This window comes from Rhizoctonia solani, chromosome 5, assembly GCF_016906535.1.
Source record: "Rhizoctonia solani chromosome 5, complete sequence".
NCBI lineage: Eukaryota > Fungi > Basidiomycota > Agaricomycetes > Cantharellales > Ceratobasidiaceae > Rhizoctonia > Rhizoctonia solani.
This window is the reverse complement of record NC_057374.1, coordinates 1,935,620-1,959,027: the sequence shown is the minus strand read 5'-3', so window position 1 is coordinate 1,959,027 and position 23,408 is coordinate 1,935,620. Positions and strand designations below refer to the sequence as shown.

At 47.0% G+C, this 23,408-nt stretch overlaps 9 protein-coding genes across 9 annotated transcripts; 6 read left to right on the top strand and 3 right to left on the bottom strand.

The window, feature by feature from the left end:
• Positions 1-714: 714 nt before the first annotated feature.
• On the top strand, positions 715-1,862 carry RhiXN_09427 (uncharacterized protein; the record flags this gene model as incomplete). The annotated part of the gene is made up of 10 exons (XM_043329243.1): positions 715-761; positions 818-873; positions 923-1,083; positions 1,148-1,176; positions 1,299-1,351; positions 1,405-1,413; positions 1,477-1,492; positions 1,566-1,690; positions 1,750-1,772; positions 1,830-1,862. 10 exons carry the CDS (start codon positions 715-717, stop codon positions 1,860-1,862), a joined length of 552 nt encoding a protein of 183 aa, XP_043180689.1.
• A 576-nt stretch (positions 1,863-2,438) lies between these two features.
• Positions 2,439-5,174, top strand: RhiXN_09426 (AMP binding enzyme; the record flags this gene model as incomplete). Its single annotated transcript, XM_043329242.1, has 8 exons — positions 2,439-2,645; positions 3,450-3,617; positions 3,688-3,858; positions 3,944-4,072; positions 4,126-4,353; positions 4,404-4,570; positions 4,626-4,877; positions 4,934-5,174. The coding sequence occupies 8 exons, from the start codon at positions 2,439-2,441 to the stop codon at positions 5,172-5,174; spliced, it is 1,563 nt and encodes a 520-aa protein (XP_043180688.1).
• A 541-nt stretch (positions 5,175-5,715) lies between these two features.
• On the top strand, positions 5,716-7,274 carry RhiXN_09425 (aminotransferase class-V protein; the record flags this gene model as incomplete). The annotated part of the gene is made up of 6 exons (XM_043329241.1): positions 5,716-5,776; positions 5,983-6,186; positions 6,242-6,459; positions 6,543-6,593; positions 6,644-7,063; positions 7,119-7,274. The coding sequence occupies 6 exons, from the start codon at positions 5,716-5,718 to the stop codon at positions 7,272-7,274; spliced, it is 1,110 nt and encodes a 369-aa protein (XP_043180687.1).
• Positions 7,275-9,116: 1,842 nt separating this feature from the next.
• On the top strand, positions 9,117-9,524 carry RhiXN_09424 (endoribonuclease L-PSP protein; the record flags this gene model as incomplete). The annotated part of the gene is made up of 1 exon (XM_043329240.1): positions 9,117-9,524. One exon carries the CDS (start codon positions 9,117-9,119, stop codon positions 9,522-9,524), a length of 408 nt encoding a protein of 135 aa, XP_043180686.1.
• A 764-nt stretch (positions 9,525-10,288) lies between these two features.
• On the top strand, positions 10,289-14,504 carry RhiXN_09423 (cytochrome P450 family protein; the record flags this gene model as incomplete). The annotated part of the gene is made up of 21 exons (XM_043329239.1): positions 10,289-10,352; positions 10,409-10,480; positions 10,535-10,696; positions 10,759-10,918; positions 10,975-11,158; positions 11,210-11,303; positions 11,358-11,567; positions 11,623-11,789; positions 11,854-11,907; positions 11,960-12,004; positions 12,058-12,258; positions 12,314-12,428; positions 12,484-12,573; positions 12,631-12,902; positions 12,954-13,122; positions 13,177-13,228; positions 13,284-13,353; positions 13,402-13,474; positions 13,527-14,181; positions 14,250-14,304; positions 14,355-14,504. The coding sequence occupies 21 exons, from the start codon at positions 10,289-10,291 to the stop codon at positions 14,502-14,504; spliced, it is 3,114 nt and encodes a 1,037-aa protein (XP_043180685.1).
• A 732-nt stretch (positions 14,505-15,236) lies between these two features.
• Positions 15,237-17,209, bottom strand: RhiXN_09422 (mucoidy inhibitor A; the record flags this gene model as incomplete). The annotated part of the gene is made up of 6 exons (XM_043329238.1): positions 15,237-15,743; positions 15,794-15,886; positions 15,942-16,324; positions 16,364-16,480; positions 16,532-17,015; positions 17,078-17,209. The coding sequence occupies 6 exons, from the start codon at positions 17,207-17,209 to the stop codon at positions 15,237-15,239; spliced, it is 1,716 nt and encodes a 571-aa protein (XP_043180684.1).
• Positions 17,210-18,243: 1,034 nt separating this feature from the next.
• On the bottom strand, positions 18,244-19,898 carry RhiXN_09421 (3-deoxy-7-phosphoheptulonate synthase; the record flags this gene model as incomplete). Its single annotated transcript, XM_043329237.1, has 10 exons — positions 18,244-18,401; positions 18,454-18,589; positions 18,639-18,704; positions 18,760-18,879; positions 18,926-19,029; positions 19,085-19,216; positions 19,268-19,375; positions 19,430-19,467; positions 19,527-19,733; positions 19,786-19,898. The coding sequence occupies 10 exons, from the start codon at positions 19,896-19,898 to the stop codon at positions 18,244-18,246; spliced, it is 1,182 nt and encodes a 393-aa protein (XP_043180683.1).
• A 423-nt stretch (positions 19,899-20,321) lies between these two features.
• RhiXN_09420 (eukaryotic translation initiation factor 3) lies at positions 20,322-21,725 on the top strand (the record flags this gene model as incomplete). Its single annotated transcript, XM_043329236.1, has 8 exons — positions 20,322-20,424; positions 20,474-20,646; positions 20,726-20,771; positions 20,828-20,917; positions 20,977-21,128; positions 21,198-21,287; positions 21,348-21,487; positions 21,596-21,725. The coding sequence occupies 8 exons, from the start codon at positions 20,322-20,324 to the stop codon at positions 21,723-21,725; spliced, it is 924 nt and encodes a 307-aa protein (XP_043180682.1).
• A 212-nt stretch (positions 21,726-21,937) lies between these two features.
• RhiXN_09419 (uncharacterized protein) lies at positions 21,938-22,784 on the bottom strand (the record flags this gene model as incomplete). The annotated part of the gene is made up of 3 exons (XM_043329235.1): positions 21,938-22,323; positions 22,386-22,538; positions 22,610-22,784. The coding sequence occupies 3 exons, from the start codon at positions 22,782-22,784 to the stop codon at positions 21,938-21,940; spliced, it is 714 nt and encodes a 237-aa protein (XP_043180681.1).
• Between the last annotated feature and the right edge of the window lie 624 nt (positions 22,785-23,408).

Below are 23,408 nucleotides of genomic sequence, written 5' to 3'. Positions count from 1 at the left end.
GGGTTTCACATTCTGAATAAACCAAAAAAGCTTGTTTATTGGAGGAGCATATTAATAACGTCCCAGCCCTGGGATCTTCGTGTTGTATGCTTACCATCAATATAACACCGTTTGACAAACACTACGGACTTGGCGTTTATATTTATATATAAGAAAAGATTGCCTTCGGGATAATTTCGGTGAGTATGGGCTAGATAGTATGTCTCACACTATGGTAAGTGCTTTACATCTCGTTTTGCGTGGTCGAGTTTGGTCATCTGGTTGGGTTCCGTCATCAGAATTACTCGAGGTTCTATTATACGATACATCTCACGTGGAGTGTGGGGGAACAAGTAGTCTATCCGTAACCTGGATACGCGAACCTTGAACCATGATCAGCCCACGAAATGCATTTGATATAGATCGCCCCGTTCAAAGTGGCAGTACCGCCAATCACGATCCAGAACAGCAATATCCCTTATAAACCCGTATTAGCAGCCCTCGAAATCCCTGGTTTGAGCTCAGGATGTACGTTACGGTACCTGTTGATGAGGTTACAAGATGAAATCCACGTGACTGGATCGCTTCTATACTTGATCTCGCCCCAGCCGTGCTTTTGGTCATGAGAATGCCGCGGTAGTTTGAGTTGATCCACCATCTTCTTGTTTTCCCTTGCCGGTTTACAGAGCTGCTTTGTCGACGTTATTGTGGGTGTAGGCGGGCTCGGAAACAACCATGGCGAGCTCGCCAGGACTGGAATATGTCACTCTGGCGCACCATTTGTGAGTACGAAATTATGGATTATAGGCTGAGTTGGTTGACATAGTCAACTGAGCAGATTGGCTGCCAAGTACTTTATGCTCGCCTCGTTTGTTTTCATGATATATGACCACAGTGAGTCTACATCCATTTATCCTCCAAAATAAGCTAATATTGCCCACAGTGATAACATTTGCGGAAGAGGTACTTGTTCATGCGCCCAATTTGGAGCCCTTTAACACATGCTGTCTAGGTGACCGAGTCTGGCAACGAGAGTGGACGGGTGCGACATGGCTCTTCTTCCTGAACCGGTACCTCACCGAGCTCCAATTCATCGTGAACCTGGTTTGTAAGTTATATTCCCCCCAAACTGCCATTCATTTCCTCGAGCACAAGTTGACTTGACTAGCATTTCATGATCCATATTGGACTGGCAAGGTGGGTGACCCCGTGGACCCGAATTACATAGCCATGTAGACTGATGTGTCGTTATCTTGTACAGGCGTGCGTTGCACGAGGCTTGATCTGCTGATTTTGTGTCTGATCCTTTCGTTGTGCAGATGTGAAGATTTTATACCATTCCCTGGAGCCTCGACCTTGATATCTATTGCCAGTGAGTATCTTGTCCCATTGATAGCTCAGTGCTGATATGATAGCTGTTTCTAGTTGCTGAAAGTAAGCATCGTGATTGTACTGGAAGAAAGACTGTCCTGATTGCATAACTTTTGCTCGATTTAGTAATTCTAATACTGAGGTACGTCCCCTGTTTTTTGTATCTGACAACGTGCTAACTTGGTCTAGAACCTACGGTACACCCTCTTACCCAGTTATTTCCTGTCCAAACTGACGAACCACAGCGCTCTATCAAAGAAACCCGTGGATATTGGTACTCCTGGTGTTTTCTGGGTTGGGCAAGTGATCGTCATGGGCACTGTAATGCGCCACCCGACACGTGGGTTTGCCCCTAGGTTGACTGATTGCAACTATAAAACTCAAATTTGACATGTGCAGGGCTCAGGCTTCCCGAAGGCTTCGTAGGTGTGTATTGGATCGCTTGCCCGATCTATGGCTGATAGGTGTATATCTATTAGGGTGTATTCAAGGAGGAGAGGGGAGTTATGTAGGTTTGTGCTTTATTCTTGTTAGTTTTTTTGTGGGGCGGTGGTTGAATTTGACCGTAGGAGCGTTTTGGCTTGCTCCGCTCGCAACGGATAGCCTTGTATTTCTGTTGACGGTGTTCAAATCGCTGGGATATATTTATAAGACCAAGTGCCGAGTGGTAAGTCGCTTATCATCGTTCAAGTATCTGATACCCAAGACATTGGTTCAGCCGCTTATCCACGTCGTTCTCGGGATGGAATTCTGTACTTTGCTATCATTTTATTCGCAAACTTGTTGAATTGTTTCTTGTATTATGTGAGTAGGTCCAATCGGAGTTGCCCAGATGTGATTGCTAATAGGTTTTTTTCCCATGGTCAGCTCGCACCACCGAGCATTAAAGTTATTGGCGCTAGGTAAGTTTAACCTAAATCACATCGATTAGTGGACAAATGTCTCATTTTGCCTAATTGGTTACAGCTTTAGTCAAATTATCACTGGTGAGCCCTCCATCTGTCCTCCAATCGGGCCACGCCAACATGATGCTTTTTTTCGCAGTTGTAATGATCTCGCGTTGCAACTGAACTGCGATCCGAATCGATATGTTTCACGCCGAGGATGCCGACGTCCAATTACCGCCCCTGTCCTCGCCTCCGATTCGAGAAAAGGAAAAACAGGTGTCTGGGACTGTATCGACGCTGTCTTACTACTTTGGGGCGACGGTTGAAGATCTCGGAAAGGACCTGGCGATGTATCAAGACGTGCCGGACGATGGAACGGAGATGACGAAAATCATAGAGGACCGAGATGTTCATGCGCTAAACTAAAATGTGCTGGGCACGGGTTCGGGTGTGAGCCGGCCGTCGAACTTGAAATGGGCCCGATGCGACCTATTTCCAGTGGGATGACAGGCTTCGCCGCAAACGAGGTTGCCTATCTCGACCGAGTGGTTTTGGTTTCACCGGTGATAGTAGAAGGACGATCGAGGGAGGGTGTCTAGTATTTTTATTTTTCAGGGTGGGATGTGTGTTTTTCTTTCTTTTTATGGTGGATAATAGAGGAATATGGGCAATGTATTTTACTTGGGCCTCGTTGTATGTTGTAATTTGTTTCGTGTAATACTCGAATTCCATTCCAACCGTGTCGGACTCGTATTCATTTCATCTCGTGTGGCGTCACGGGGTCGGCTCCGGGTTCGATCGTTTGCCGGGTTTGGAGATTTCTCATAAAGAGCATGGCAATTTGGGCCCCTTTCTCCACCATAACCGTCACTCCCCCCAAAGACCATGGCCCGCATCTACAAATCTCAGCACCCAGACTATGTCATCCCACGACGGAGTGTCGTGTCGAACCTCTTTCCCACCGAGTCTCCGTATGACGATTCGTTGCCTGCGTTTGTCGAGGCTGCTACGGCTTGACTCTTTCTCGCGGCGACGTTAAAGATTTGTCCTTTCGCATTGCGAGCGGGGTGAGAAATGTGCTAGGACAAAGAGAGGACAAACAGTCATGATTTTCTGGCGAGTTTCTTTTCCCTAACTGGTCTGCTTTACGCTAACATGATGTATACAGTCCCAATTCGATTGCATGGCCTTTTACGCTATTTGGATGCGCAGCAGCGGGACTCCGAATCACACTTGCCAACTCGTCGTACACGCCTCCGAACTGCTCACCAGCTCAAAGATTCCGGAGCGAGCCATGTGTTTGTTCATCCTGCGCTATTGGGAACACTCTTCAAGGCGTTTGAGATACTCAATGTCCCTGCCAACGACGCTCAAAAGCGCGTGAGTAGATTCCTATAAACCTCGATACAACGTGGGATAACATGGCTGATCAACTCAATATTATAAACAGGTCGTGATCATGTCGTATGGGACTTTACCGATACAGGGAACTGAAAAGTTTACTCAACTCGACTCGTTACTCCGCGCCGGCAAGCTCGCCGCCGAAGAAGGTTCGATGGAGAGCTCAGCAACGAGACTGTCTATCTGTGTTACTCGTCTGGGACCACCGGGCTCTCCAAGGGTGTCGAGGTCAGTTCTGTCTCGCCCCGCGTGGGGTCCCCGCATTCTTAGCTTTTCTGACCCGGCGGTAATCTTTTTTGGCCTAGACAACACACCATAACATGAATACGGTTCTTACCATTTGCCGGCCTGCCTTTCCGGGTATGATACCCGCCATGCTTGGTATTCTGCCATTTTACCATATCTACGGCTGTGTCAAGTTGGTTCATTATCCTGTACGTCTCGAGCCAAGTCGTATACACGTTCCGTACTCATTATTTGGTGACAGTTCACAGTGGGAGTCCCGGTTGTGATTTCCCCGCCTTTCAACCCAGATGAATTCTGCTCGTACATTCAGAAATACAAAATCTCCGGGGCATTGATTGTCCCTCCTGTCTGGTCGTCCTGGCATCACACCCGGCAGTCGATAAATACGACATCTCCTCGCTTCGTTTCTTCTTTTCAGGCGCCGCGCCCCTCGGAGCAGAACTCCAAGCCCGCGTCCAACAACGTCTTCGTTCGCGCGGGGCTGATATCTTGATTACCCAAGGGTACGGACTTACAGAGACGAGCCCCACGTGCACGCTGCTCCCGTTACAATGGGCCGAGCAAAAAGTCGGGTCTGCGGGAGAGTTGTTGCCTAATCTCGAGGCGCGGTTGGTTACCGAGGACGGAACGGACGCCAAGGAAGGCGAGCCTGGAGAGTTTTGGCTACGAGGACCGAGCGTGATGAAGTGTGTTTCTCTCCTATCTTGTCTGATTTTTCGATTTTAACGCAGACTTGTCAAGGGGATACTTTAATAATCCTACCGCGACCGCCAACGCGATCACTCCCGACGGGTGGTTCAAAACAGGCGACATTGCGGTCCGCGACAAGGAAGGATTCTTCACGATCGTCGACAGACTCAAGGAGCTTATCAAGTACAAGGGGTTCCAAGTGCCCCCTGCCGATCTGGAGAACGTCCTCTTGACCCATCCCGATATCGTCGATGTCGGTGTGATTGGTGTACATTCCGAGGAACAGGCCACCGAGCTGCCTCGGTAAGTTGTGGTTTAATTTCGCTGAGAGTCGGCCACTCATTCTAGGGTTGAATTAGTGCATACGTTGTCCATCGTGCAGGCTACAACTCGTTCAAATCCCAAGCCGAGCGAGACGCATTTGGAAAACAAGTCGAAGCATGGATCCAGACTCGAGTTGCCAAGCACAAGTTTTTGCGCGGCGGGGTCTCGGTGATTGAGGCGATTCCGAAGAGCGCGGCCGGGAAGATCTTGCGTCGGCAGTTGAGGGATTTGGCGAAGAAGGAGCTGGATGTTGTGCGGCCCAAGGCTAAATTGTGAAAACGGTGTATTGATTAGGGGGGGGGGGGCAGCGGTAATTTGTTTTATAGGGTAAAGGAATATTATTAGTTTAATGAATGTGTTTGAGGAAGGGTGGTATGGTAAGATGTTACGAGGGTCTATAGGTACGGAATGATTGTGTAATAGGTAACGGTTGTGAGGATGGATTCATCTGAGAAGTACTCTGTGAAATCCGCCGGGGTTCGTGTGTCGGAAATGCTCGAGAAGCTTTAATGAGACGCCCATGATAATCTCAGGCTCACGAGTTCCTATGGATTTTGCAGAATACTAGTGCGACCGTTGGAGGACCAGTGTGGTACTCGGCACGTCATTCGATCACCTCGAGTCTTTCCAAGGCCGGTGTTCTAGATCACACTAAGAGCCAAAACATCCACGCTCATGTTAACGTGACTTTTTGGAGCAAAATAGAAGATGCCCTGGCCGGCCACATGCACCGCCGGGCTTCGGCGTTTTGCGCATATATAAACCATCCATCGATATTCGTCGAGTCATCTTCTTGACCACCATTACAACCAATAATATGGCGACTGCAAAACTCGATGTTGACAAGTGCCGCGCGGCGTTTCCGGAATCAAGAATGGGTATTTGTTTGGAGATAATGCGGGGGATCGCAGGTTTGGTCGTCGTCCGAGATTAGGAAGCAGTTATTGATGTTTCTTGGTAGTGCTTGAAATCGGTGGTGGACAAGTTGGCTGATTATTGTTGTATACGAATGTTCAGCTGGGTAAGTTTTTTGCATAGTGTTATCGTCGCGATTGCTATTTCTGAACGCCATGTCATTGTCTAGGCGCGGACTACTCGGTGTCTGTTACATCTACCAAGCGCACCGATGAAGGCTTCGCTTCTACAGCCAAACTGTTCAACGCTGCGTCTCCAGCCGAGATCACGCTGGGCAACTCGTCGACTAATATGCCCGAGACAATCGCCCGAGCCATGGAGCCGATCATCAGGGACAATGACGAATTTATTGTTTCTGATGCGGACCACGAGGGTGAGTTGGTCACTTCTCAGATTAAATGATACCAAAATTTGATCCTAATGAACAGCCAACACCGGCTCGTGGGTCCGCCTCGCGCAGTGCAAGGGACTCAAATTACACCACTGGGTACCCAAGCCCTCACCAGGATCAAAAAACCCCTACGCCGTTTCCCTACGCATCGAAGATTTGGTTCCTCTCCTCAACCAGAACACGCGACTCGTTGCCTTTACCGCTTGCTCTAATATCCTCGGAGAGTTTGTCGACGTCGAGAGTGTAGTCAAGCTCGTTCGTGAAAAGACGGGCGGCCTGGGAATGAACGTGGAGCAGAGGTTTCGATTGATTGTGTTGCGTATGCGCCTCATCGTCAGATTGATGTCCAGAAATGGGACGCGGATTATGTGTTTTTCTCATATTACAAGGTCAGACTAGGTTGCGCATATCAGAAACATCGATTCACGCATGATTCTAGGTCTATGGCCCTCACTCGGCGGCTCTGTACACTCGTGCCGACTCGCACAAGCAACTTCACTCGCTGGCACACTATTTCTTGCCCACGAACGAAGGATCGCCGTATAAGCTTCAACCGGGCGGACCTGGTTACGAGCGCAGCTATGCTGTCACAGCCGTACTAGAGTATCTCTACTCGCTTTCACCATCCGGGAACGACTTGTCTGCCGCATTCGATTCGATCGCACGGCACGAAGCGGATATTATGCGCCCCTTGATCGAATTCTTGTTGTCTCCTGAAGCATACAATCGCGGAGTCAGGATTGTCGGGCCAGAGTCTGCTGATCCTCAAGTCCGTGCGCCGACCATAAGCTTTGTGGTCGTGGGTGACAAGCCAGTGAGGAGCCCTGACATTGTCAAGAAGTTTGATGAATTAGGAGACGTAAGGTCGATTTATTGACTATTAGTTCTCATTAAAACTGAAGTTTTTCGTTTAGGTGGGGATTCGATACGGTCATTTCTATGCACACCGGCTATTCGTACGACTTGGACTTGACCCCGATGATGGGGTGGTTCGGATTTCTCTCGTGCATTATAACACTGTTGCTGAGGCCGAGCGTCTTGTCAAGAGGCTCAAGGAGATTCTCCTGTAACTCAGTGGCATAAAAATTGCATTGCATTGAACAATTGATTAAAATGATATTCTAGTGTAGTGAATTCAACGGATTGAATAGGCAGATTCCGAACGGGGTTGAAATGTGTTAAATTGGATGAGCGCTTATTGATAATGGATATCTGAGCCCCATACTACTACTTGGAACCGGCCATTATCGTATACAAGTATGACGTGATTGAAGTGGCCATCCATTCCAATTCATAGACCTCAATTCCTAATCTTGTTGCATGACTAAAAGTGGAGGCCAAGTCGGATCTCACATGTGGTAGACTGATAAATTACCAAGCCAAACGTGGAACCTCCACTCAGGAGCGAATCACGGGCGGCTTTGGTGCAGTGTACAATAGTACTAGAGACATAGCGTGAGTCCCAATACCCCTCTACTGGACCACTAATTGGTTAATTCTCCTTTTGGCCAAGCTACAGGGGTGCAAAGCTCGACGCTCAACCAACCTTCAACAGAATAACTGACGAATGCAACATTAGAATTCTGGCCTGAATGGAATTGGTGTGAGAAGTCAACCACAGGCCCTTGTAGACCCTTATTACATCCTTATATGCGTAAACAATACTGTATATGCGCTGACATAAAGTATGTGAACACTATAGATTGATTGCCAGTAACTGCAGATGTGACTTAATCACTTAGTCTCAGTAATAAGAGATGTAGATTGGAATCCCCTGCATTTTATCCAAGCGTTGGAAGATTGAATCTACATCCCTTATTGCTGGGACTAAGTGATTAAGCCACATCTGCAGCTACTGGCAACCAATCCTATGGACTGGTCTCAAACATCTCATCTCAATCCAAGTGATCTCTATCTCAAGCATAATGGCCAGGAGAAGATGATTGGGGTTCTGCTAGCGAGACCTATTCAAACAATCCAAAGCGGCAGACGCTGAACCACTCTTTGAGAATGGCCGGTAACAGTGCTGCCTATTATTGACAGGAAATAACATATTTTATCGACACACACGCTAACGTCAAAACTAGAATCAAAGCGGAGCTATGCATGTACAATATTAGGAAACAATAAGCACCCTACCAAAAGCACTGGCAATTGATCCTAAACTAGTACTGTATAGTCTTAGCTTTGGAATTTGAAGTCACCAATCTAAATCGATAGGCAATCTGCCCTTGTAGTTAAACTTTGGCTGCGTTGATGATTTGTTCATAGAGCTTTAGTATGACTCACATCCTGGAAGTACTAATAGTATTTCATAAAATTATCCTCAGGCATGTATTGCCTATGTATCAAAACATAATTGAGTATGAGAACCTTTTGCTAAGAAATGTAAAAACTTTCAAGAGCCGCGTGATTCATAATTATATACTGTATGTGGGTAATCCAGTCTCTAGGGTAGAACCTTCCACACACTCCATAAGTAACGTGCTCGAGAGTATAAGATACTGGTTATCTTTATGGAATAAGAAGCATCGGCTCACGAATACAGGAATTGGGGTTTGGAAGGCGTGAGATATCCGTGGCATTGGCTCTTAGAGACCCATGGAACTCCCCTATACGCACCAATGGTGAGAGAGAGATGAGAACACCCTCGGACGCCCTGTTCTTAGAAGCATTGATCGAGAGCGCATACATCACATTATTCCCTAATTTAGTAGACCCGCGTCATTGTAAATCATCCATTGGGCCAGGTGTACGTATGAGTATTATAGCTATATAAGATGACCTGCAATCGAACATCTTCCTATAGACTTTTCCTCGCTGATCCTCTGGTAAGTCCGATAGACGGGTCAAGTGCTTTCAGTGTTTTGTTGACAAAGATACTCGGAAAAGTCTATCATCTCACTACTACTATGTCCGAACTTACCTACGTCAATTACCAAGGCGCAGGTCAAACCAACAGTGACGAATGTCATTACTCGCAAGCCGTGATTATTGGTGATATCGTAAGGACCTCGGGTCAAGGCGGCTGGGACGATTCTGGCGAAGTCAAAGCCAACGATGCAAAGGGTCAAGTTGACCTCGCGTTCGAGAACGTTGACAAGGCACTGCGCGCAGTGGGACTGCGCGGCTGGGAGGACGTATTCTCCGTACGGTCTTACCATCGGGATATCGACACGACGTTCCCAATAGTTGTCGAGAAGTTTAAGGAACGTATTCCTGGTCATCGACCCACTTGGACCTGTGTTCAGGTTGCCAGACTCGCGTTCCCGGCGATGGACATTGAGATAGAGGTAGAGGCATATCGCGGCAAGAAGTAATATTCTGCCAGATGAGAACAAGAGGCGACGTGCGCAAGTGAGGGGCAGAAACTCGTTGTGCCAATAGGATAATCAAATAAATTACTGCCAAGATTATGCGAATAGATTGAATCTGCAAAACGTTCTGAATTGCCAAGATATATTTGATCTAGGGCTTATCTCAAGCACAGCACGAGCTCCAGAAAGAACATACGTCTGCCGTCGATCGTTTTGGGTGGCTTGGGTGGCTTGACCGCACCATATGCTTGATTGTAATTATAATCACAACGCAGTTTCTGCCACTTCAGTTTCAACGCGTAATTTTGATTTCAGTTGCTCTAACTACAAACAATAATGCCTAGGAAGAATAGAGTATTTCTCGTCCCGATGTTGAGTTCGCAGTGAATTCTGTTGCTTGTGTAACTCTGCTTACCAATAAGACCCTGGTGGGCAACGATTAGATAACGAGTCGCATCGCGTATCGCGACGCATCGATATCGCCCGGTCATGATCATGATCAGACCGAAGGCCGAACTCATTTGTCTATATTGGATTCTAGTCGAAGTTACTTGGCGGGCACTTTGACACAGGTATTGCATATGACGACAACTGAGTTGGACTAAACCCTTCGGTCATCGGGAATTTGTACAGGTTGTACAGTCGGTATTGGTGACTCAGGAATGACAACTATAACCAATATGAGGCAGGAGGTAAGATATATAGCGACTGCGTTGGATGGATCATGTTTCGATACTCCTATCCCCCACTCTTATCTTAGCACAATTATGACTACACCCATTCCCCACCCAACTGGTATTCCATGGCTTGGGAATCTCAACTCGATCGATTGTAAGCCGGGATAGCACCAGTACAACGAACAGCCCAACCTAACGTTCATTACACAGTCGAGCTACCCGTCAAGTCGACTGAGCTTCTGGCAAGGAAATATGGCGAAATATTTAGTCTTAAAATCTTGGGTCGGTATTGAGGCTTATCGCTGGGTAGTATGATGGGTAACATATTTTCTATAGGAGAAAAGGTTGTCTTCATCTCCTCTGTAAGACTCGCACAAGAGGTTCTCGACGAGAGTCGATTCCACAAGCACATTGAGAGCACACTTGAAGAATTACGAATCCTGGGTAGAGACGCACTATTCACCGCGCGTCATGATGAGCCCAATTGGGGAATCGCTCGTATGCATTTGTCACACCCTGGCGTATCGGAGCCCAACTGACCCTGCCGGCGCATTTCGTAGACCATATCTTGATGCCTGCCTTTGGACCTTTATCAATCAAAGGAATGTTCAACGATATGGTTGATGTGGCTTCTCAGCTTGTACTCAAGTGGGAACGATTTGGCCCAAACTATATGATTGATCCTACAGATGACTTTACACGATTAACCTTTGATACTATGTGAGTGCCTAAAATAAACTACATTCTGCATGGCCATTATTGACGTTTGGGCTCAGTGCACTGTGCGCCTTCAACTACCGTCTGAATTCATTCTACACACAGGGAGAACACCCATTCGTGAAGGCTATGAGTGAATTCCTGACCGAGAGCGGAACGCGGACACTTAAACCAGGTACAGTAAAAGCACTGTCTTTCGGGGCCAATGCCAAATATGCCGAGAACATGAAGATCATGAGTAGCGTCAGTGAACATCATACATAGAATCCCACTATAGCTGACACCCTATCTCAGCTTGCGACCGAGATTATCGAAGATCGGAAGAAAAATCCAATCGAAAAGAAGGATCTACTGAATGCAATGCTATTAGGACGAGACCCACAAACCGGTTTGATTGATCATTTTTTGATAAACGTCTTGCGATTTATCGTGTCGTTAATAGGTCAAGGGCTGAGCGAAGAAAATATCAATGCTCAAATGCTCACGTTCCTAATCGCTGGGCACGAGACTACGTCCGGAATGTTGTCGTTTGCCATGGGACATATCACAAAGCACCCAGAAGTATACGCCAAGGTTCGTCAAGAGGTGGATATAGTTGTAGGACAAGGACCTATCAAGCCGGAACATCTTAGCAAGCTAACCTATGTTAATGGTGAGTGTTGCATTGTAGTAATCAAGAAATAGTCTTCACGCAGAGATTTTTTTAGCTGTGCTTCGGGAGACACTGCGCGTAACGCCCAGTATTTCCGAATTTGCCGTTTCTTGTGATAAAGATCAAATTATTGGCGACGGCAAATACCTGATTAAAGCCGGAACTACCGTAGCTGTCGCCGCGAGCAACATCGGAAAGGATCCTGCGGTTTGGGGCGAGGATGTAAGTATTGAGTTCAAGAATTGAAACTGTATGCGCGACTGAAAGATTTTTTGTTTCCCTTCAGGCGGAGAAGTTTAACCCCGACAGAATGCTAGACGGCAAATTCGAGGCACTCCCCGTATGTAGATCCATATGCAATATTATTGCTCTCCTAATTTTATTTATAATAGCCTAAAGCATGGGTTCCATTCGGTAGCGGTGCTCGTGGCTGTATTGTATGTCCTTGGAAAAAATCCCCAGTATTGTCATGCTGACAAGACCACATCAGGGACGGCCTTTTGCATGGCAAGAGGCTCTAATAGTAATTGCTACTATTTTCCAAAAATTCGACTTCGTTGCTGGCGACCCTACATACAACTTGCAACTAAAGCAGACATTGACTTTGAAGCCAAAGAATTTCACTCTCCGGGCCATTCCACTCTCCGGGCCATTCCACTCTCCGGGCCATTCCACGAAAGGACGCGCCGTCGTTTGCAATCAATGCTACTTCTTCGATCAATGACACTGGAAAAGCGCCGCCTCAGAATATTGGTCAGAATGACAGCGGTAGTGGTGTACCTCTATACGTGCTATATGGTAGCAATACCGGGTCATGCGAAGGCTTTGCTCAGCAAATTTCTTCTGGGGCAGTGGCGAAAGGTGCTTGTGTTTCGGCCTGATTTTCAACGATTTATGCTGATGTTGTTGCTTTCAGGATTTCGCGCAGTTATTGGGACGCTCGACAGTATAACAAATAACATCCCTACCGACGGCCCTGTGGTGATTGTAACCGCATCGTTTGAAGGTTTGTGCTCGATTATTCGAGTGCTTATTTGACTAATCGACATTGCAACTTGGTTAGGAGAACCAGCTGATAATGCTGCCCATTTCGTACAAGCACTTTCTTCGACAGCAGACGTGTTAGACCTCCAGGGTGTATCATATGCCGTCTTTGGTGCTGGGAATCGTGACTGGGTGCACACATATCAGCGCGTTCCGAGACTAGTTGATGAGGTACTCGGCAAGAAGGGCGCGAAACGACTATTGGAGCTTGGCGAAGCTGATGCCAGCGGCGATAGGTTCTCCGAGAGCTTCGATGAATGGGAACAGAAGCTGTGGGGTATACTCTCAAAGGTAGAGTAGCTGAACATTACAATATTTTAGACCTTACTGACCCTATTATAGGAGTATAACGTAGAGTCGAAGGGGTTGAATGCAGCCGGGATCGACATCAAGTTCCTCGGTACTCCTAATAATCGGGCGGTAACTCTTCGTCAGCCTGACTCGAGACTGGGACTGGTTCTCGAGAATAAATTGCTCACAGCACCAAAAGCGGCTGCCAAACGTCATATCGGTGCGCATATAGGCTAGTGCTGTCTTGTAACGAGCTACTAATTTATTGTTCAAGAATTCGAGTTACCAGAGGGTATGACCTACCGAGCAGGCGATTATCTCGCAATGTGAGTTTTACATTGGTAAATTATATCCTCTTGATAGAATTAAGATTGGATATAGTCTCCCGCTCAACCCCCCGGAGTATGTCCGGCGAGTACTGTCTCGGTTCAAAGTATCGTCAGAACAACAGGTATGGTCGATTTGAGATATACTGCAGCTTTGTTACTGAGAACACCAGATTGTCATCAATGCAGCTGGGCCAACAACTCTTCCCTCGGGGAAACAGGTCTCGCTTGCGGAGGTACTTGCAGGTGGGTACATGATTTCCAAGTCTCTAAAACCATATTCTGACCCGAACACTAGGCTTCATTGAAATTGGACAGCCAGCTACGAAACGCAATATCTCCACCCTGCTCGAGTTCGCCAAAGACCCGTCGGACCGTTCCGCACTGGAGTTGATGCTCTCCGATAGCCCTCGGGTGCAGTCAAAAAGTATGCTTGATTTGCTCGAGAAATATCAAGCTATCGATATGCCTCTTGGCACGTTCATCGCATCGCTCCCTTCAATGCGCCTTCGCCAATACTCTATCTCATCGTCGCCACTTCTTAACCCATCTCGTGTGACGCTGACTGTGAGCGTGGTATCGCATGGCCAATTCTTGGGTGTTGCCTCAAACTTCATCGCCAATCTGAGAAAGGGGGATCGAGTACAGATGGCTGTGCGTACGTCGGCCAAGGCCTTCCATCCCCCAGCAGATCCAAGTGTGCCGATGGTGATGTTCGCTGCTGGATCAGGCATTGCTCCGTTCCGTGGGTTTATCGAGGAACGGGCGGCCCAGGCTCAAGCGGGCAGGAAAGTCGGCAAGTCAGTACTATTCTTTGGATGCCGTAGTCCGGATGAAGATTACCTGTATGGCCAAGCCGAGTTAAAGGAGTGGTCGGAGCTCGGAGTAGTGGATGTACGACCCGCGTTCTCTCGTGCTATGGAGAAATCTGGCGGAAATAAATATGTACAAAAGTACGTCGACGTAGCTATGTTTGGTTCGCGGTTCTCTTCAGATTATTAATGTTCTTTACGAATTCTAGCCGGGTATGGGCCGATCGAAAGATTGTGCGGGAGGCGTTCAACAGTGATGCCAAGGTGGGTTGTATTAGAGTTTCTCGTCAGTCCTTAGTTTAACACAAACACAGTTCTACACATGTGGAGGTAGCAATGTGGCTTCAGGCATACGCGAAGTATGCATTCGTATCATAGCGGAGAACAAGTGTGACGAGAGCGAAGCGGAAGAGTACTTCAAGCAGATACAGAACGAGCGGTATGCGACGGATGTATTTGGCTAGAGTAAGCGGACCTAAGAATTGTTACTTTCCCAAGTTACATCTATACCCTTTTGTGATTTCTCATGTGAACAAGCGTTATCAATAGATCATCCGGGCAGCTATTTGTTTGAGAGTATGATATGTCGGATAGGCGAAGATCCAGTGGAAGCATAACTGTATACTAGTCGCGAGTGCACTTTGGGCGGATAGTTGCACCAGTGGCGTGGCCTGCCGATTGGACTCCAAACCGGTGCTCGAGTATGATCACAAAATTAATTCAGAGGGTGCTGAGCGCTTCATGTTTATTAAACATTACCGCCACCTACATTGAGACACCCAACTGGCAACCAGTTGTGATTTGTACGACATCCAAGCCTTAAACTTATCAATTTAAGGATTAGCCGCCGCATCTATACCCATTGTGAGTAACCAAATTTTATTTTATTTCCAGCCTTACGAAATACGGTGCTCGCATATACCATTATAACTGTCACGAGTTCTTTTGACCCGAATTAAGGCCTCCTGTATACCCACTCACATCAACGCCCTCCTCCCCGTCCCGCTTGCATCACCCACTCATGTCCATGTATTTCAGGCCCGGCCCCTAACCCGACAACTCCTCCTTCAACATAACCAGGTTTGAAGGCAGATTTATATACCGCAGATAGCCCGATAGGCTCAGCCAAACGCGCTCAAAGGACTAAAACACCAATTCATATATTCAATTCGATCAAGACTCAAGGTTTAGAATATTCACAAATTTTGCCAATTTTGTCCGGCCGGGGCCGATACCTCCCACGCAAGCTCGAGTTCTACCTCTTCGCTCGCACCAATCTCGCACTGCCACTCGACTGTACCTTCCCCGCCCACATCCAACGGTGCCCACCGTGCTTTTACTCCCTTCCGCACGTTCGCCCAAGGTAGCTCTTTTTCTTTGTTCCTCTCCGGTACTGGACTGGTAGGCGAACCAGGGGCTTGATGTGCGTCCAACCCATTGGGTGTAATCACGTTCACCCTCAGTTTTGCATCCGTGCTCACAGGTACGTGATCAATCACACGTAAATTAGATACACTCATCAAGCGCGAGTTACGGATGGTGATACGTTGAGATTGGGCTGATATAGACTGCCTCTCGCGAGCAAGGAACGAAAAGCCGGAGTGAGTTGATGTGCGGTTGAGAGTCTTGGCTGAGGGATATGTGACTCGTAGGCTCGAATCGGTGCCCAACGAGGTCTTGAATGAGTCGTTTGGTGAGACATGCTATAAAATATGTGAGAAGTAATGATATGTGTCAAAACTGGCGGACTCACATCAATCTGGCTCTTAGATACGAAGTTGTCATCCATAAATACGCTTGCTTCTCCGGGAAGCAAGGTAAACTCGCTCGAGTTCACCACTTTGCACTGGAGTTCGGGATATATGTCAGGACTGGCCAGATGCAACAAAAATGAAACTTACGATCAGGAATACGCTTTCTTTCTCTCTTGGTACGCATACCCACTCGAGGTCGGCATCTAGGTCAAGTACTGCTACGACTACTTTATGGCTGCCCTCGTCGCTAGGAATATCGCTTCTTCCAGGAATACCAAATGTGGCGCTCAGCACTCCAGCGGAGACGACGTGAGCTTGACGAGACATCATCGCTGGTGCTTGGGGACCACCACCGTCAAATAGGCCGAACCCCATGTCGTCGTCAGATTCTTCCCGTTCTTCCACCCTAACCACACTTTGGGGAGAATAAGACATGGATCTCATTCGCATAACACGAGTCACAGTTGGTTGCGGAAACCCTATTTTCCAGGTTGATAAAGTTGGCACTGTGCTCCCCAGTTGGGGTGATGCTGTTGACAATGTAAGCGCCACCTCGGGCCAGTTTTCACCTGTGGTCTGAGTAATTGATGCACGATAGTGCAACGCAATCTTCGAAACCGCATCTGGAGATTTGGCAATAGATGCCCTGATGTCATACAACGGGGTCCAGCTTGCGTTCGTTACCACTACCGAAGAAGCGTGAGATCATACACACTAGACAATGCGCTCGGACATACCATACGTCATCATGAGTTCTGCCTTGCCGTCCGCCTCGGCGAGCACAGTGACCGTCACCCTCGTTCCTCTCTTCTCTCCTTGCCTATCTTCATACACTTTACTTCGAGCAGCATTCAACTCTTGCTCGGCATTTTCGACTTGTAAATCTAGCTCGCGAATCCGTTTCTCGACTGCCATCTGCCGTGGTCCAAACATATCCAGGAACCGCTCAACATCGCCGATGCTCACGCTCTTGCTGTCTAGGGTTTTGCCATATGACCCCAGAAATTCGGATTGTTGGCGAGCGATATCGCGTTCTTTCTGTAGAGCCTCCAAAGCGCGCTGAGCGTTGGTAACCGATTCGTCAGAGGGGTTGAAGCGACCGTATGGTGGGGCGTGATAGACGACGTCGAAAATGACAGCAGACCCAGTTCCATCAACGCGTATAGAGTCACCGTTCAGGCAAGAGGGAAGGCGCTCGACATGAACGTGGTTTTGTCCCTTCTGTAAACAGCATCTACTTGTCAGGCGAGAAGTACGCAATGCACGTGTTGTTGTGAGCCCACCTTGAGATCCAAGATCACCCTGCGTTTGACCTCGGCCCTGTTGGATTGAAAGACGCTGACAGCATCGATGAGCTCGTCCTGCTCGGCGGCGTTGACGATGATTTTGTTGGTAACTGGTTGATCGGAGACCATGGTAGTAAATACTGAAGGACCATTCTGACCAGTCCACGCTTTTATAATGTGAGCTATGCAGATTAGCGCTCTTTGCGGCGCAATATATTCTACACCCTGAGGCGAGTCAGTGGCACAATGCTGTACTGATTGGACTAAATCATGGAATTCTCAGTGTCCCCAAGCGCACGAGTCAAATGTACAACAATGACAGCGCCATTACATCATTCGAGCGCTTAGTACTGAACTACCCCAATTTATTTGAATTACTAGATATATATACGTTTTGACATTGATAATGTTCACCAGTAACTACCACCTCAGAGGTTCTCAAGGTAAAGACCTCCTTTTCTCAATATGATGACCCTGCCACCCACATCACCGACCGAGTTTTATCATGACTCATAACCAGAGTAAACTTGGACACAATAGACTTGGGGCCCTAAACTTCGCGTTTTCATAGTGTGCTGTGTATAGTAGTTGTCAATCCAAAGATATTTTATAGGGTGAGTCTGGGTGAACGATGAAATTAAAGGCATAAAGGCTTTCTAGAAAGCGTCACATTCATACTCACTTGAGCGCATCGAGAGGATACAACAACTCGTGCTTTGATTTGGACATAATGCACGTGGTTACTTATTTGGATACTTTTTAGTGGTGAAAAAGCTCAGCATACGCCTATACGTGCGGAGAGTTCAGTTGTCACGGTCTCCCAAAATCGTGTGTGCCTCACTTTGATTAATGTTTCTTAATGCAATACTAGTTATGCGGTTTCGCATTAAATAAGAGCGGAGCAGGTCCGCGACTATAGTCATCCATATCGTTCAATAACCTTTGAACTTGAGTCAGGGGAAACTATGGGAAATACATCACAGTTAATAGAAAGATACATCATATTGTGGTATACGGCAAATGGGCTATACCGAGCATTAAGCGTCCGCATACACCCAGGCGGTATTCAAAGGGAACCAAGCTTTGAGCCAAGAGGACAGTTCACTTATCAATTTCATCTATAACTACAACACTTTTATATTCGTGGAGTTTCGTAATCGGGGTCAAGCATTGACACTGTCGTGCTGCTGCCCCGGTGTCCTAGTTCCACTAGCAACAGGCGAACTTCTGCCCGTCTGCCTTTGAAGATTTGCTCTCCGCGCCTGCACGCCTGCACGAAGCCGATCGAGAACAGGAATTGTAGTCTCCCATGATATACATGCTAGAAAAAAGGCTCTGAGTTGAGCCTGATCCAAAATAAACAACCGGCGTACCATCTGTTACGGATTGACCATACTTCAACCCAGCAGGTCCTGTCGAGGGGATGTTTTGTCGCCCTTCGACAAGATTAGACTCGATCATCACGCCCATAATGTAGGGTGCTGTATCAGATGATTCTAATTGCGACGCCTACAGAAACTTCAGAAACTAATAGGATAGGGAACGACAAAAGGCTTACAATATCGTCCGCCACTTCCACTTGCCTCTGATGTTGTTTTGAACTATTTCCATGGCTGCAGTCAATCTATTCGAAGCATCGTCAGTACCCAGCACTTTTGACCGAGTACAAAATAGCCCACCATAATTTTTTGGGGTAGTCCTGCCTTGGCCAGCTTGGAGGCGGCCGATCTAACGTATTCGGCTGCGTAGTTTGGTCCAGAAGCCCCACCGCGGAGGATAACATGCGTATCAGGATTTCCCTTTGCGAAGTATTAGGAATAGTTCTAGGAATAAATAAGGACATACCTCTGTTTCAACAATACTGCTCAGACCCTCTTTTCCAACCGACAGGAAACAGTGGCCGGACCTTGCAGCGCGGCATGCATCGACAGCGATATCGAGTCCTCCATCTAATAACGCAGAGTCCAATTGCAACAAACAACTCAATATGCGCGGAGAACGTACCTGTGGAATTCTTGAATCCGACTGGCATACTCAGTGCGCTCGTCAACTCTCTGTGTACCTGTGATTCCGTGGTACGAGCTCCAATGGCGCCCCATGTTGTCAAATCAGCCAAGTACTGTGGCGTGATCGTGTCTGTATTTTTATTAGCTTTACTCCCATTTTCACTTGATACGTTTGACGTACCAAGGAATTCGCATGCAGTCGGTAATCCGATTTTAGATATTTCCAAGAGCAAGGAGCGAGCCGTTCGGAGGCCCTTGTTGATCTGGAAGGTACCATTCATATGTGGATCTATACCCGATATTTCAATTAACGGAAGTCAATGTAAAGATTGAACTAAGCTACCATTTATTAGGCCTTTCCATCCAACTGTGGTCCTCGGCCTATGCGAAAATGAATGTGATTAGCGGAGTGTCCATACGGGAGGACGGATCAAGCATACTTCTCAAAGTAAACGCGCATCAGGATTTCAAGATCATCCTTTGCACTATCTCTGTATGCCTTTAGCTTCTGGGCGTATTCGATTGCAGCTTGTGGATCGTGCACGGAGCATGGACCGACAACCACAAGCAGTCGATCATCATCTCCGCGAAGAATAGATTCTGTCGCAATACGCCCATTGATCACGGTGTTGGCCTCAATCAAAGTTCTTGAACCGAGTTAATACCAATGACAACACACAGGACAGAGGACAAACTCACAACGGTAACTCCTCAGTTAATATCTGAGGCGGAATGAGGGGTCGGATGTTCTTGACGCGTCTGTTATGCAGCTGAGACACCGCATCGTGGACAGATACAGAGTGCTTCGACATCCTTGGAGCCAATCGCAAAGTTTTAGTTGGGAGCTGATGGTGACTCGTCCCAGAGCCGAAGGAATCTGACTCCAAATCTTGCTTACTCTATCTGGGCGCTTAGATGAGATGAACCCTGAGGATCTCATCTCCGATCACTTTTTTTGCTTTCGAGCCACGACAAGACATATTTGCGAAACATGGTGCGCTAAAGTTGCGTGGTAGTAAAGGTGATAATATTGAAGATCATTACTAGAGACCCATCCTTCTGCAAGGCAAGTATATCGATCTTCCCCATTTGGCAAGAGAAATAATTCGAATGGACGAGGATAGGGCACGAGCGTTCGCTCACTCAAATCAAGTATAATGCGGAGGGAGACTTGCTTTTCACAGCCTCGAAAGGTGTGTTATACTACTTCTCAAGTCTAGTCCACAAATCATTAAATGTGCCCAGATCACGTTATTAATGTATGGTATACCCACAACGGCGAACGAGTTGGGACATATAACGGACACAATGGATCAGTATGGACTGTAGACGTAGATAGTATGCTTCTCGTCCTTTCTCACTCTTTCTCATACTCACTTGAAACTAGCACAATCAAGATTTTTGCTATCTGGTGCAGCTGATAACATGATGAAACTATGGGAAGCATCTACTGGGAAGTGCCTTTACACCTGGGAGTTTCCGACCGCTGTGAAACGCGTTGCATGGAGTGAAGACGATAAACAAATTCTGTGTATTACTGAGCAACGAATGGGGTACCAGGTATGCTACCCATTTATTTACTTACCTAATATCTTTTATAAATGTCGCATTCATTCATCAACAAACTCTGCTTTTATAGGGAGCAATCCGAGTATTCAACATCAACAGAGAAGACCCAAGCAACCGTGATCCCCTTTCTTCTTTAATCCTACCTCGTTGATACTGAAACCTCCGATGATAGAGGACGCGGAGCCTTATTCCGAGTTCAACCCAGTAGGCTCAAAAGCCACCGTCGCAGCCTTTTCTTATGACAACGACATTATCATCACCGGTACAACCCTTCTCTTCCGATTATATAGTCATCCCTCTTACAAACATAACTCACGAAAGGACACGAATCCGGAAAGGTTGCTGCCTTTGATGTTAAAGCCGGAGAAGAGGTCAACTCCAACCAACGAGCGCACTTGGAGCCTGTAACCGACTTGCAAATGTCTTCCGACAGGACATATTTCATTACCAGTAGCAAGGACAAGAGTGCCAAGGTATGTGTTAATTTGCCAAAAGAGGCAAAGCCCCGTTTGATCTTATGAGAAAACTAACAAACTGAAAAGTTACATGAAACTAAAACTCTCAACGTCCTTAAACATTATGCGACCGATGGTCCCCTAAACAGCGCAGCCATTGCCCCTATAAGGCCCTACGTAAGTTCGATATTACCTCCCGCATTTATTTCATCACTCAATTCTCTATTCCATTCTCAGATTCTTGTCGGAGGTGGTCAAGAGGCCATGAACGTCACAACCACCAGTGCAAGACAAGGAAAATTCGAGACTAGGTTCTGGCATAAGATTTTCGAGGAGGAAGTTGGACGCGTAAAGGGGCACTTTGGACCGATCAATACGTACGTACGCTCTTCCCTCTATCATCCTATCTCACAGGGCTTTCTCTCCATGACGGGGGCGAAATTCACTCATTGGGCGGATCAATAATGCTAATACAAACCATACAGTATCGCTGTTCATCCAGCCGGGATCCAATACGCTTCTGGCGGAGAAGACGGCTTTGTGCGATTACACACGTTTGATGAAAGCTACTTCAAAGCACGGCCGTATGGAGATTTAGGTGAACCCGACGAATGAAGGATCAAACTTGGAGGGGAAGAGGGCACAAATAATTAGCGTAACTTTGGTACCTACTTTAACATTTCTTGTAACATCTGCTTGAATCATATGCCTTATGTGAAATTTGGCGGAATATCCGATGTTTAGTCATGCGAACGCTTTGTATGCGATTAACCATGACTAGTCGGATACCAAAGATGGCTTGAATTGAAGCCAAAGCCAAACATTGATCACGAACAAAAGACTTTGCAAGCACGACCAAACCTCTTGCTTGAATTTTTGGAATAAATCGTTAACCCAGCCACAACTAATAAAATCCCGATCATAATTCCAACGCCGATGGTTACGTTCTTTTTGTCCGCATTCGATCTTGAACCCCTCTCACCAAACGTGTCGAGCCAAAAGAACTCGAGTCTATCGATTCCGAGCATCCCGCCCATGTTCTCAATAAGTAAATCGTGTTCTTTCAAGGCAGGAAATCCCCAGGCCTGGAATAGTAGGCAATCGTTGGATGCGATAGGCTTCGAAGTGTTTACCGTCGACTCGCGCCCGTCGATCGACACCTTTATTAGACCATTTGTAGGGCCGCATGGTCCGTGGATAAGAAACGTCGAAGCTACGGAAGATGATAAGCATACAATCAGAATATATTATTATTATTTTTAAAAGCGAACTGACCATTGAAGCGCATAGATGCTTTGTCGCCGGCTTTGGAAGAGACGTACGTGGTAGAAGACCCTGCTTTCGCTGCACCAGCATGCTGGGTAAACCCCGTATAGCTCAGTCGAGTGTCGTCGCTCAGGACTATCCAACGGTCCGCATTGAGGCTACCTGTATTTTAGCACTCAAAGAATGCCTGCAATAAAAGTCTAAAGCTCGCATGACGTCTCCAAATGACGAACCGTTGACCCACGCTTGAGTCACAGTCAGTTCAGCTCCAGAGGAAGCGTTGATAACTTTGAGAGTGACATTGTGAAGATAGGACTGATCAGTTGCACCACCGCGAATGCTCGCCAGTGTGCCTCCGAATGGACTCCATGGAAGCCTTATTTCATCCCGACAAATCTCTATGTCCATATCTCCTTTTATGTTCCCCTCAAGAGCGACATCCCAACCTGCCACGTTATGATAAGAGGCTCATCAGCTGCCCAAGGTAAATTTCTTACCCCAAAAATAAAGTGAAAGCGCCGCGCCGACCGAACTAGTAGACCACCTTGCAGTCGGTACATAATCTGGCGATGAACAGCTTGGTACCCATCCTTCACTAACGTTAAGTGCAATGGATTAGAGCTCAAAAGAGGTGATGCGGGCGTTACTTTCTGCAATATAAGAAGTTCCTCAGCTCTATCACCAAGTTATGAATTAAAACTTGACTCACAAAGGGGAAAGGAGTATAGGGAAAGCCGGACATAGCGATAATGAGGTAGGTTGATGAGTTCAGTCTATCATCCTTGCCTGCTTTATCGACCGAGTTGTGCCATGGCTTTCAAGAAATACAGACATGAAAAGGAGCAGGATAACAAAGGAGCGAGATGAATGATGGACTTTATTCTTTAGCTAGTTGACGTTTTCAAATCACACCCCGAATTCTCTTCAGAGGGCGCCGACAACCTTCTTAGTGTACAGCTTTCAGGTAAAATAGGCTAGGAATGTTAATAATTAGATCAGTGTTTGATGGAGTCTCATGGGCTGTGCACTTGC